This window comes from Lactuca saligna, chromosome 3 (genome assembly GCF_052625555.1).
Source record: "Lactuca saligna cultivar CGN05327 chromosome 3, ASM5262555v1, whole genome shotgun sequence".
In the NCBI taxonomy this organism is placed as follows: Eukaryota; Viridiplantae; Streptophyta; class Magnoliopsida; order Asterales; family Asteraceae; genus Lactuca; species Lactuca saligna.
Genome location: NC_136419.1, coordinates 183427696 through 183442153, shown reverse-complemented (window position 1 = coordinate 183442153; position 14458 = coordinate 183427696). Strand labels below are relative to the sequence as shown.

Genomic DNA, 14458 nt, shown 5'->3' with positions numbered 1-14458 from the left:
AGATTTTTATTACATGTCATTATGTGAGATTTTTTAATTACTTAAATTTCACATGTCATTATGTGGTATTTTCATATTATTTTGTTAATAAAAAGTTAATCAATTCTACTAATTAACACCTCTATTAGTATATATGTTAAGTATTTATTATATTAAATGTGTAGATCAACACTATAATTACTGAAACATTTATTATTTAAAGTAATATATATTTTTCTTCATAAAATAAATATAATAATAAATAGTTTTTATCACCAAAAATATTTGTTATGATTTTTTTGTTACATAAATTAAAATAATAAAATATTATAAAATAAAATTGTCAAATTTAAGATATAATAAAATATATTTTGTTAAATTTTGAGATGAAGTAGATATTAAAAATATTTAATATTTACACCTTGATATAAAACTTTTAACTTTTAAAGCTGTGTAAAGATCTTTTTTGTCATATGTCACATTTTCATTTATTTTGCCACATTTAATTTTGTGGTTATTTTAAATTAATTTTTATTCCACATGTCATTTTATGAGTTTTTCTATTTTATTGAGTTCCACATAATATTTAAATGTAATAATAATAAATGCATATTAATTTCATTAATGACTTTTTTAATTATTTAAAGCCTAATTACTTTCAAAATTACTAAATTAAAGTTTCATTAGCTTTTTTTTGCTTATTTATCTAAATTATTTGTTTAAATTTAAAAAAAAATATTTTTTTGAATAATTCAATATTTTTCTCATTTTTCTTATAAATTCAAGTTTTTGAAATATTTAGAATTTCATATTTATTTTTGACTAAACTGCAAATTTGGTCCCTGTGGTATGCAAAAAAATGTGGATGGAGTCCAAAATGTTTTCAACTTGCACCACTAGTCCAAAATCGATTCTTTTTTGTGGTTTTGGTCCCTGAAAAAGTTGAAAAGACTATTTTATCCTTTTAGATTTTTTTTTCTATTTTTCTTAATATTTGAATAATAAAAAAAATAAAGAAAAGACCCCGCCCACCTTACCCCCACTGCCCCCTTTTTTTTTTTCTCTCTCTCTCTCTTTGACCCTCTTTTCTCTCTTTGACTCCCTCTCTCTTACTTTGACTCCCTCTCCAGTGTTCTTCTTCATCACCTTTCACCTGCAAATCAAACATCTCATACAGACATACATATGCGGTGAAGCTCCGATGGTTTCAAATCCACCAAAGTGAAACACGATCCAAAGTAGTTACAAGTAAAATCGAAGAGTCTGATGCGCCTCCCCTCCTTTCCACTCTATCTGATCACCTTTTTCATCCTATATTCTTCCTACAACTCAAACCACAGACACTTCACACTACTTACACACTGGAAATTAGAAAAGGCACATAATTACCAGTTGATACCTACAACTCAAACACATGCCTCACACATACTCTCTAAAAAATAAAAAACAAAACAGATAGAGAAAATTTACAACAGATAAATTAATTTGAGGATTTATTTTAGAACTTGTTATGATTCTCCAAAGCCCAATCCCAATTGATGTCATCGGAACCATATGCTTTGTTAACATCGAGATACTTAATCCAAGAATGAAATTTACATGTTTGCTACCAAATAACAGAGTAAATTTTAACCAACGACTGCCCCACTCGAAATTAAAATCATACCTAACTTGAACCACAAAAGTAGAAGAAAATGGAAGATTTCGTCGCTGTTGTTGCAGATAAAGAGTGAACCATAGTAGGAATAAAGAAACTCCAATTGCATCAACACATAAAGTAATCTTAGCCCCAAAATAAACCCTAGAATTTTACAGTGTTCTTGTTAGTTATATGTGCTTACAGTAAAGATTAGATGAACAAGTTAACAATCGATTACTTCCTCTTTCAATAAAGGATAACGGATGGGGGTTGAAGGAGGACAACAAGAGAATTCCATCGGGTTGAATCTAGTATCAAAGAAAAACATCGCAATTATAGTGAAATTGTTGCTCGTTGTAATTCCATAACATTGGGGGGTCGTGACATAGACTTCGGGCAAGCAGTGGTGGTGGGATCGCTAAAATGAGGAGTTAGGAGAGAGATGCAAAGTTGAGAGAAAAAGATGGCGTATTTGTTTCTTGATACGTATTTTGAGAGAGAGAGAGAGAGACAGAGAGAGAGGGGTTGGTTGAATCTTTTCTTTATTATTTAACTATTTAAGTATTAAGAAAAATATAAAGAAAAATAGAAAAAGAAGCTAAAAGGGTAAAACAGTCTTTTCAACTTTTTCAGGGACCAAAACCACAAAAAAGAATCGATTTTGGACCAGTAGTGCAAATTGAAAACATTTTGGACTCCATCCACATTTTTTTACATACCACAGGGACCAAATTTGCAGTTTAGTCTTTATTTTTCTTTAAATAAACACATATAATACATAAATTAAAGTCATATAATACATATGTTAAACTCATATAATACATATGTTTATTTATATGTCTCATCCCAAATTTATTTATTATTTATTTATTAGAGTGATGATTTAGAAGATCAACTTCTCTTTTTAAAACCTTATTGAGATATTAAAAATTTAATTTGTTCAAAATTTAAAATTATTAATAATCCCACAATTTGAATAAAATTTAAAAAAAAATGGCCCCACCAATATCGTGAGTTTCTCCTTCGTTTCCACCCTAATCAATATTTCCAGCGATGACAGACTCCTACGGCGTTTCTGAATTTGCGTTCCGACACTGTTCATTGAAGGAGATAATAAATCAAATGGAGCTGCTCCAATGTTCATTGCTGATGAAAGGTGACTTGTATGTGAAGAAGGATAGTGTCAGCGATCCATCTCCATCCGGACCCACCACATTATCAGTGTACCACCACACCCACTCAAAACGGGTGGAGGTGTTGATACTTGTCCCCATGAACCGAAAGAGGAGTGATGTTCAGTTCTTCTTCACGTTCCTCATAATTAAAAAAGTAGGCCCATGGATTCTTTTCGTTAAGAAAACGTGGATTTTCAAATTACTTTTCGGGGATTGAATTGTAAACAATAATTGTACTCGTTCTCCTGTGCATTCGTTTCATCCACATCTCTACTATTAATTAAAGTCACATCCCTTTCCTCAAATCGCTACTCTATTCTCTGCTCTTACCAAGTATCATAAGCAATGGCTGAAATCGTGCTCTCTGCTTTCCTGACAGTGGTCTTTGAAAAGCTGGCCTCTGAAGCCTTGAAGAAGATTGCTGGCTCCAAGGGAGTTGGTTCCAAACTGAAGAAATTGGAGAGGTCATTAATTCAGATCAAAGCTCTTCTTAATGATGCTTCTCAGAAGGAGATTACTGATGAAGCTGTTAAAGTATGGCTGAATGGCCTCCAACATTTGGCTTACGACATAGACGACTTACTTGATGATTTGGCAACCGAAGCTATGCATCGTGAGTTGGCTGATGAATCTGGAGCCACCACTAGCAAGGTAAGAAAGCTAGTCCCAACCTGTTGCACAAATTTCTCACGTACAAGTAAAAAGATGGAACGCAAGTTAGATGATATTACCACCAAGTTACAAGAACTAGTGGAGGAGAAAAATAATCTTGGTTTAGGTGTGATAACAAATGAAAAGCCAAAAATTGAAAGATATGAGGCATCTTTGGTAGATACAAGTGGTATTGTTGGACGTGAAAGTGAAAAAAATAAGTTGCTTAAGAAGCTTTTGGGGGGTAGAGATGAATTTACTAGTCAAAGTTTCAGCGTCTTGCCCATAGTTGGTATGGGTGGGGTAGGCAAAACAACTTTAGCTAGAATGTTGTATGATGAAAAGGAGGTGAAGGATCACTTCAAACTTAGGGCTTGGGTTTGTGTTTCTGATGAGTTTAATATCTTCAATATAAGCAAAGTTATTTATCAATCTGTGACTGGGGAAAAGAAGGAGTTTGAAGACTTAAATCTACTACAAGAAGCTCTTAAAAAAGAATTTACGAACCAGCTATTTCTAATAGTTTTGGATGATGTGTGGTCTGAAAGCTATGGTGATTGGGAGAAATTAGTGGGCCCATTCCTTGCGGGGTCTCCTGGAAGTAGAATTATCATGACAACTCGGAAGGAGCAATTGCTCAGAAAGCTGGGCTTTTCTCATCAAGACCCTCTCGAGAGTCTATCACAAGATGATGCTTTGTCTTTGTTTGCTCAACATGCATTGGGTGTAGATAACTTTGATTCACATCCAACACTAAGGCCACATGGAGAACTGTTTGTGAAGAAATGTGATGGCTTACCTTTAGGCTTAAGAACACTTGGGAGGTTATTAAGGACAAAAACAGACGAGGAACAATGGAAGGAGCTGTTGGATAGTGAGATATGGAGGTTAGGAAAGAGCGATGAGATTGTTCCGGCTCTTAGACTAAGCTACAATGATCTTTCTGCCACTTTGAAGCTATTGTTTGCATATTGCTCCTTGTTTCCCAAGGACTATGAGTTTGACAAGGAGGAGTTGATTCTATTGTGGATGGCAGAAGGGTTTTTGCACCAACCAACTACAAACAAGTCAAAGCAACGGTTGGGTCTTGAATATTTTGAAGAGTTGTTGTCAAGATCGTTTTTTCAACATGCTCCTAATAACAAATCCTTGTTTGTGATGCATGACCTAATGAATGATTTGGCTACATTTGTTGCTGGAGATTTTTTTTCAAGGTTAGACATAGAGATGAAGAAGGAATTTAGGATGGAAGCTTTGGAGAAGCACCGCCATATGTCATTTGTTTGTGAGCATTATGTGGTGTACAAAAGGTTCGAGCCATTTAGAGGAGCTAAAAATTTGAGAACATTTTTAGCATTGTCTGCTGGGGTGGTAGAAAGTTGGGCTATATTTTACTTATCAAATAAGGTCCTGAATGACTTACTTCAGGAGTTACCATTGTTAAGGGTCCTAAGTTTGAGTGATCTTAGCATAACCGAGGTACCAGAAGTTGTTGGGAGTATGAAGCACTTGCGGTATCTTAATCTATCTCGAACTAAAATCACACATTTACCGGAAAACGTCTGCAATCTATATAATTTACAGACGTTGATTGTTTCTGGCTGTAAAATGTTAACTGAGTTGCCCAAGAGCTTCTCAAAGCTTAAAAATTTGCAGCATTTTGACATGAGGGGTAGTTGGAGGTTAAAGAAGATGCCCTTAGGGATTGGTGAGTTGAAAAGTGTACAAACTCTCTCCAGTGACATTGTCATAGCAATAACCGAGCTTAAGAACTTGCAAAATCTCCATGGGAAAGTTTGTATTGGCGGGCTGGGAAAAGTGGAAAATGCAGTGGATGCACGTGAGGCGAAGTTGTCTCAAAAAAGGTTTAGTGAGTTAGAGTTGGATTGGGGTGATGAGTTTAATGTTTTCCAAATGGGAACACGTGAAAAAGAGGTCCTCAATGAGTTGATGCCTTATAATGGTACTCTAGAGAAACTCAGAATGATGTCATATCGGGGTACAGAGTTTCCAAATTGGGTTGGGGATCCCTCGTTTCTTCGGTTGACTAAAGTGTCGATATATAGATGTGAAGAATGTACATCTCTACCAAGACTTGGGCAACTACCATCACTGAAGGAGCTGTTTATTGGTAAGATGAGTAAGGTGAAGGTTGTAGGTTTGGAGTTTCTTGGGACCGACCTTGCATTTCCTTCACTTGAAATCCTACGGTTTGTTAGTATGTCAGGGTGGGAGGAATGGTCAACAAATAGTAGGGCGTTTCCTTGCCTTCAAGAGCTTTGTATTGAAGATTGTCCTAATCTGGTCCGGGTCTCCCTTGAAGCACTACCTTCACTAAGGGTTCTGAAACTAAGAAAATGTGGTCATGGTGTATTGAAAAGCCTGGTTGATATAGCTTTGTCAATCACCAAGTTGGAAATAGATGATATTTCAGGGCTTACTGACGAGGTGTGGAGAGGTATGATTGGGTGTCTAGGGGCAGTTGAAGAAATAAAAATCAGCGAATGTAATGAAATAAGATACTTGTGGGAATCAGAAGCAGAGGCAAGTAAGGTTCTTATGAATTTAAAGAAGTTGGATTTATGTGAATGTGAAAATTTGATGAGTTTAGGGGAGAAAGAAGAGGATAATAGTGGGAGCAGCCTAACATCTTTTAGGATCTTGAAAGTATCGGATTGTAACAGCTTGGAGCATTGCAGTTGTGCAGATAACATGGAGGAATTGAATATTGAAAATTGTGATTCAATTGCATCCGTCTCCTTCCCAACAGGAGGAGGGCAGAAGCTCAAGGAACTTGTCATCACTGGTTGCAAGAAACTACTGGAAAAGGAAATTGGAGGACGGGAGAAGACTGGGGCGCTTATCAACTCAAGCATGCAGATGCTTGAGAATGTATTTATAGCTAATTGGCCAAATCTGAAATCCATCAGTGAATTGAGTTGCTTCATTCACCTCAACGGTTTATATATATCAGACTGTCAGAGTATGGAGTCATTTCCTGACCATGAGTTGCCGAATCTCACCTCATTAACACATCTGACAATTCAAATGTGTACAAGTATGGATGCATCCTTTCCTCGTGGGCTTTGGCCTCCCAAATTGTTTTACCTTAGAATAGGAGGGTTGAAGAAGCCCATCTCAGAGTGGGGCCCACAGAATTTCCCAACCTCACTTGTTAACCTAATATTACATGGCGGGCCATATGATGACGTGAAAAAGTTTGATAAATTGTCACATCTTTTTCCTTCATCTCTTACTCTTCTTCGCATAGATGGATTTGAGAAACTGGAATCGGTTTCAATGGGACTCCAACACCTCACCTCCCTCCAAGAACTCTTCATTTGGATCTGCCCAAAGATGAAAGATCTTCCAGAAAAGTTGTTGCCTTCGCTTCTGGTATTGTGGATTGAAGGATGCCCAAATCTGAAAGAAAAGAGTAGCAAAGGAGGCTCCTATTGGCCCCACATCTCCCTTATCCCCAGCTTCAATGTGTAGGTATGCCTTTGACTTCTTTTTAATATTATTTCAATACACTTATCAATTATGTCTTTCCATGAAAGTTCTCTGTCTCAGTTAACATTCATATGCTTACTGATGATCTGTTTAATGTTAGTGTTTATTTTTGTTGATCAATATGATTTAAGTGGACCGGCCTTCAGTAAATAGGTCGGTTTTGACACCTACAAATATGATACTCTCTCTATATTTGTGAAATGCCGGTTAATGGAATTCTTATCGACCGTTTTATCTTAGGATTGATCCTAGAATTTTCATTATTTTTTAAAGTTTTGCTGTTTAGATTTTGAAATCATGAACATTAATTTAGCAAAGTATGAAAAATCCATATAAATATGTAAAAATCATGAATCACTTTACACATGATCTTTAAGATAACGTGATCAATTTACTAATAGCTAGCTACTAATGGCTTTTTACCCAATTGAAAATGATGAATAATATGTTCTATATTTTAACGACCCCTCCACTGATAGGATGCTCTTATTTTTTTGCTGAGTTTTCGAAAATACACGCAACTAAAATAGCTGACTGGTATCAAATTGAAAATTGAGATGAATTTTGTTTTGTATCACTTCTTAAGGATAAATGCAAGAAATAGTGATGTACTTTTCATTTATTTTGTTGGGTTAATCTCATAAAAACTTTATATTTTGTGTGTGTTTGTTTTTTCTGGATTAAACTTCAAATTTATTTTTTGTCTGAAAAAAAAAATTGTATTTTTTCATTTTTTTTGATCTGGCCCTTCTAGTTATTTTTTTTCCAAAAAAAAGAAAATTGTAAAATCTGAGGGTTTTTTCAAGAAAAACTAAAAAAGTTGAGGGTTTATTTGGAAGCAGTTGGAAAATTGAGGGGTTTTTCGGAAAAAATGAAAAAATACAAGGTCTTTTTCAGACAAAAAATAAAGTTGAGGTTTAATCTGGAAAAAACATAGAATATAAGGTCTTTTATGAGATTAATCTTATTTTATGATAGCAATCATTTACTTTCAAAATATTCTTACATTTTAAAAGTACATTGCTATTTCTTGCATTTTAAGCTTGTGCAAACAATTTAAGTTTTCTTCATTTTATGCATTATCAGATGATCACTAAAGTAAAGGAAGCGCATTGGCACCATGGCCCGCTAGGCTGACTTCTCCACCTCCTCGTCTTTCCGACTTTGGCTATTCACGTGACATGTTTGAAAAGGACACGGTAAACAAACCACACACAACACAACATTATCTTTCTATCTTTTCCAATTTTTTGCTATAAATTAATAATCAAATAAATTTTGCATATTTTAACAAGAGATGTGGCGTAAAAGGGTTGAGAACTACTGGGATCTATTGAGTCCAAAAATATCAGCAAACACCATAAGGAATGTGATGGACATGAAGGCAAACTTGGGTTCATTTGGAGCTGCTTTGAAAACCAAAGATCTTTGGGTCATGAATGTTGTCCCTGAAGATGGACCAAATACATTGAAGCTTATCTATGACAAAGGCTTACTTGGCTCAATTCATAACTGGTACTACATATTTTCCTTTTTTTTTTTTTTTATTTTTTATTATTGGGTTAAATTCAATAAATATCCAAATATCGATATTTAATTCAGGTGTGAAGCATACTCAACATATCCACGAACATACGACCTACTCCACGCGAGCGATGTATTCTCCGACATAATCGAAAAGAAAGGCTGCAGTGGCGAAGATCTATTAATCGAAATGGACCGGATCCTAAGGCCCACGGGCTTCCTAATAATCCGTTATAAAAAACCCGTAATCGATTTTGTGAAGAAGTATTTAACCGCAATACACTGGGAACAGGTGGCGATGGCTGATTCGTCGTCTGATGAGACCGATACAGATCATGTTGTGCTCATTGTTCAAAAGAAACTATGGCTCACTAGTGAAAGCTTGAGGGAAACAGACTAAGTTTTTCAACTTATAAACCAAACCCACTTAGGTAAAAAGAAGGTGAAAATGGTTATGTTTTGTAGTATCTCTCCCTCTCTCTCTCTCTCTCTCTCTCTCTCTCTCTCTCTCTCTCTCTCAAGTTGTGACATCTTAGTAGTGTTTTGTTATGATTTAGTTGATTTATTTGTTATGATGATATACTTTTGCATCTACAAACACTTGGTTTTCGGTTTTATATTTGTGTACTATTTATTTGGATTTTAATTTATATAAACCAAATTTTAGTTCATTTGATATGATGCATAAACTATATAACAAGTTCCATATGAGTAGTATTAAAAATCACTATTTATGGTATTTGTTTAGTTGTAATTGAGTTATTATACATGATTATCGATAATGATTGTGGACTACTTTCATTTCTTGCACGTAATTAAAAAAATTGTAAAAGTATGGTTTTAATTTCAGAAAAGACAAAAATATCATATAAGGATATGAATTTTAACAAAATAACCACAAATTTTCAATTTTGTAGTGGTATACTGGTCATTTCTATATTTAAGATATTTTTTCTAGAAATTTACTTATTTTTAACATGTAATGCAAACCTTAACTCAAAACTGTGAAGTCTGAACAGGCTACTAGTTTCGTACTTTCGTAGTAGATAAGCAAGTCTTCTAAAACTATTTTCAATTGTTTAAAAGACAAAAGTGTACAAATATGTTGAAGTTATTTGTGAAATGCAAACTCTACAATTTTCCATTGCAATTTATATAGTTTGCATTAGCAGCTTTCCAACATGCCTTTGAATTTTCATTTAAATTTTGATGTAGGTGTTTATTTTGCATTGCCCAACTCTGTTAGTTGAAGTTGGTTTAAATTTGGCACTGTAAGTTTTGGTTCAATTTGTTATTGCCAAACTATCATTTTCTCATTGCTTAACTCTAAGCTTTCATAGCAAAACTTTCAATCACATTGGATTTAAAATTTGGATTTAATATGACAATGACAAACCCTCAGTCCCTCAGTTTCGGATCCATCAACTAATGAGCTTAAATTTGGCATTGTAGCATTGTGTTGAAAGTTTTCACTTAATTTAGCATTGCTGAACTCTCATTTTGCATTGGTAAATCATACAAAACAAGACAATTTCACAGTGGCCATAAAGTGGTTTGAGATATGGAGACCCTTTGTCTCCATTCCTCTTTATTTTAGCCATGTAAGGTCTTCATGTTGCCATTGAAGGTGTGGTTGATGTAGGGTTGTACATCGGTGTGAAAGCTGGAAACAATAATTGCAAATAAAAGAAGAATTTGTATGCACTATATATCCATGGAGACATGGGTTTGAATATGTCTCATATGTTTTATGGAGATGATATATTTTTTGTGGGAGAGTTGTTGGCAGACAATATTGCCAACATGGTTGATGGTTCGGGTGTTAAACTTGATTTTATTTGGTTTCTGGTCTTAAAGTGAATATTCATAGATCGATTTTATTTTGGGTTTCAAATCCTTTCAAAGATGTTCTTCAAAGATGTTCAACAGATGGTGGGGCTTACAATTCGCAAAGCTGCAAAATTTCCTTTCACTTACTTTGGGTACCTCGATGGGTGAAAACATGGCTAGGGTCAACATTAGAATGTGATTATGGATAGATTCCAAAAGACTTGCTAAATGGAAAGTTAAATTCCTTTCAACTGATATGATATCTTCATTGGTGAGTTCGGTTTTGAGTTCTCTTTGTATTTACTTTATGTCTTTTTCTTATGTCGGTGACCATCAAAAAGTTATGGGAGTCTCTACGTTCCAACTTTTTCCACGGGATGGAAGAAAATGAATAGATAATTCATTGGATTTCTTCAGAGTTGGCTATGGTGTCCAAAGAAAAGGGTGGCATATGTATTGGAAGTCTTATAGCTTTTAATTTTGCTCTCTCCAAAAATGGCGGTGGTATTTTCTTAATGAAGAACAAAATTTATGGGTGAAGGTTATAAAAGCGATTCATGGAGTGGGTGTTTGGCTTGGTGGTGATGAAATCTAAAGTGGTGGAGTTTGTGATCGTCTAGTTGCTTTGATCAACTTGATGCATCAAAGGTGTATTATTTCGAACTTGTCTTTAGAAAAGTCTAATTTGATCTAAGTAGATGAAAAATTCTAATATTTTCTGAACGGAAAAAGACTTTTATGAAGATAAGTTTACGTAGTATCCTATCTTTTTTCGGTTAATTTGTTCAAAATGTTGAGACTTTTATGAAGATAAGTAGATAACCCTATTATTAACCAATAAACTATGACTTATTAATTTTTTTGGGTTAATGTACATTATATTAACAAATTACTTATAAACGTAACATGTTTATTTATTTATTTATTTATTTATTTATTTATTATAAACAAAGGAAATGAAGTGGTTGTTAATGTGTACGAATAAAAAATGTAGGCTAAGTACTATTTATTAATTGTTGGTATAAATATGAAATAGATAATTACTCTTCACTTGAAATATATTTCATATCCAACTTGTTTCCTTCGGTCACCCAACAAAACCCCATAACATTGGCTATTTTTTTTTGTCTTACTGTGCAGATAGGGTTGGTAATTTAAAACATCGGTCAACGCTTAAATGTTTTACTAAAAAATGTAATAGAATTGTGTTTTTTATGAGTGTTGTGCTAAATGGCTACAAACTATCTTCCATGTCCACATATGGTGTGTCTATTAGCGTTTATTTAATAAAAAACCAATGATTTATGATAATCAATTATGTAACTATTTTTTAATTTGTTAGCTAAACTTTATCCAATTATAAAGAAAATAGTAGCACTATATAATGTATAGAGGTTGGGTGGTAGTTGGGTTCAAGAAGATAAGAAGAACACTTATACATAGTAGCACTTATAATAGTGCATACTTGGAACACCAACATCGATGCCTAAAAGAAACATCCATAGAGTACATCTTACCACGACACCCACAACAACCTATAAGTGGAACGTGGAAATTAGCAACGGCTGCATTTCCTTTATTTGTAATATAAAAGATGTGTTGTGTTTATAAATATTTTGTTAATAATAATATACTTTAATTCATGAAATTAATAAGCCATAGACTATTGGTTAATAATGAGGTTATCTTTAGAAAAATTCTAATATTTTGACAAAAGTAACATAAAGAGACAGACACCAGGTAAATATTAGAAATTGAAAAAACAAGGGGGTCTTTTTAAAATTTTACTTGGTATCCTGTCTTTTTCTTTTAAAAAAATTGGGACTTTTCCATTAATTATGTAAAATATTATGACTTTTCTAAAGATAACCCAACTTTTATTTACACAAACAACTTGGTGATGAAGGGTTTTTTCACAGCTCCGATTGGCGGCGGAAACGTCAGGCTGTATGACTTATTCATGGATGTACATAAAATAGTACAAAAATGTAACACGAAATACAACTTCTATTATCATAAAATAGTACAAAAATATAACATGAAATACAACTTTTATTATCATAATCATTTACATACATAAAATAGTACAAAAATATAACATGAAATACAACTTCTATTATCATATTATATCATATCCGATGTATCATTACATGATAAAACAAACTATAGTATTTGCCTCAATGGTTAGGCATTAATAACAATATAACATTGTATTAGATAAACAAAAAATTCCATGTGTTCCCCGAGTGAGTGTACTTCTAGCTTGTTACGTTCCTGAGAATACATAAGTTTTGAAAATACGTCAACATAATGTTGGTGATTTCATAGGTTTTGACTCTGAGTACTTTTTGATGGAATTCATAGGTTACAAGTCTATGCGGAAAAAAACACTAATGTTTAAGAATACATGCAACCTAAACGATCTATGTCTTTGCATATTAATAGCAACATACTATAAAACTATAAGAACCCTTTGCTATAATTTGAAATTACAAGTTAGGGTTACATGCCTTTGATATTGTTATAGTAAACAATACCCTTGATTCCCTTGTAGAGCTTCAGAAAACTTAGCACCAACAATATGATACCTCTAATGGCTAACACCCAAACCCTAAAACTAGAAGACTTTTAAGGAGAGAGAAGATTTTTAGCTATAGCTTCACAAGAGAGAGATGGTCGAAAATACAAGGATTAGGACCCTTTATATAGTTACATGAAAACTTTAGAAATCCTAAATTTGAATATAAAATAATATCATTTCAAATCAGTGAATATCAAGTTTTTTGATATCAAATGGAGGCTTCCAGAATCCTATAAAGGGATCCCCAAAATTGTCCAAGCATGGGTTCTGCAATCTCTCCTTTGCTTAACTATTAAACAATTATAAATCAGCCATTACACTTGTAGTTAATTCCAACTGATCCCAAAATTAATTCCAAATTAATTTTGATCAATTCTAAATTAATTTTAATTAATTTCTAATTAATTTATTAATCATAATAAATTATCAATTAACAAATTATTTCTCTTTCTCTAAATGTTCTATACTATTTCTAGTTATGAGGGTAACCTAAAAAGAATTTACTTTTAGTTACAAGAATATATCAATTTAGTTATGAGCTTAGACACCTTAATTCAACACTTTTAACCCAAGAATTAAGTGTTTTCTAACTTATATAATAGTAGTTTTTATAACAAAAAGTATGTGGTTACAATATATAAGTGTTTTCTAACTTATATAAAATAGTAATTTTATAACAAACAAGGTATATGCTTATAGTATATAAGTATTTTTTAACTTAAATAAAATAGTACTTTTTATAACCAGAAAATATACGTTTACAACATATAAGTGTTTTCCAACTTGTATAAAATAGTACTTTTTATAACAAAAAAGTATACGTTAATAATATATAAATGCTTTCTAACTTATATAAAATAGTATTTTTTTTATAACAAAAAATATACATTTATAGTATATAAGTGTTTTCTAACTTATATAAAATAATACTTTTATAACCAAAGAGTATACGTTTACAATATATAAATGTTTTCTAACTTATATAAAATAGTATTTTTATAACCAAAAAGTATACATTTATAGTGCATAAGTGTTTTCTAACTTATATAAAATAGTACTTTTTATAACAAAAAAGTATACGTTTACAGTATATAAATACTTTCTAATTTATATATAATAACACTTTTTTTATAACAAAAGAGTATGTGATTACCATGTATAAGTGCTTACCTGGATTATATGAAATCGTACATATAAACTCTACAAGTATGTGTTTCGGCTTAATATAAAGTCATATTTCAACTTATTTGAGTGCTTTTAGAGTGTAATCGGTGTTACATGAGTTTATACCCGAGCTATATGTCGCCTTCCCGCCTCTTTTTGGCACTAGCATGGTGCGTTATCGTGTTGTGTCGTAAAAAGTTATCACAATGTTTCATCGATGTTGTAACTGATGGAAAATTATCACCCATTCTGACTTGTCTATCAAGGTTGTAGCTACTAGCTAGCAACCACATGTGAGGGTTTCAACCCGTAGAGATCTATACATAACGTTCCTCGCTCGCTCAGGGTTAACGGTTATAGGTCATAGGTATTTGCTAAAGCATTACACTTAGGTCATCATGT

The 14458-nt window shown here is 32.9% G+C and overlaps 1 protein-coding gene and 1 pseudogene across 2 annotated transcripts; both read left to right on the top strand.

Moving 5' to 3' along the window:
• The first annotated feature begins 2943 nt into the window (after positions 1-2943).
• Positions 2944-8263, top strand: LOC145037595 (putative disease resistance RPP13-like protein 1). Of its 2 annotated transcripts, XM_078986294.1 has the most exons (3): positions 2944-6935; positions 8044-8156; positions 8253-8263. In XM_078986294.1, the coding sequence occupies exons 1-2, from the start codon at positions 3139-3141 to the stop codon at positions 8045-8047; spliced, it is 3801 nt and encodes a 1266-aa protein (XP_078842420.1). In that variant the 5' UTR covers positions 2944-3138; the 3' UTR covers positions 8048-8156; positions 8253-8263. The 2 variants fall into 2 exon arrangements, with proteins under 2 accessions (XP_078842420.1, XP_078842419.1); XM_078986293.1 differs by lacking the exon at positions 8253-8263 and having other exon boundaries at positions 2948-6939.
• Positions 8255-8881, top strand: LOC145036236 (putative methyltransferase PMT3 pseudogene; annotated as a pseudogene).
• The last annotated feature ends 5577 nt before the right edge of the window (positions 8882-14458 follow it).

Bases quoted from the DNA above. Each gene is read 5' to 3' on its own strand.
- LOC145037595 (XM_078986294.1), top strand. From the start codon at position 3,139: ATGGCTGAAATCGTGCTCTCTGCTTTCCTGACAGTGGTCTTTGAAAAG.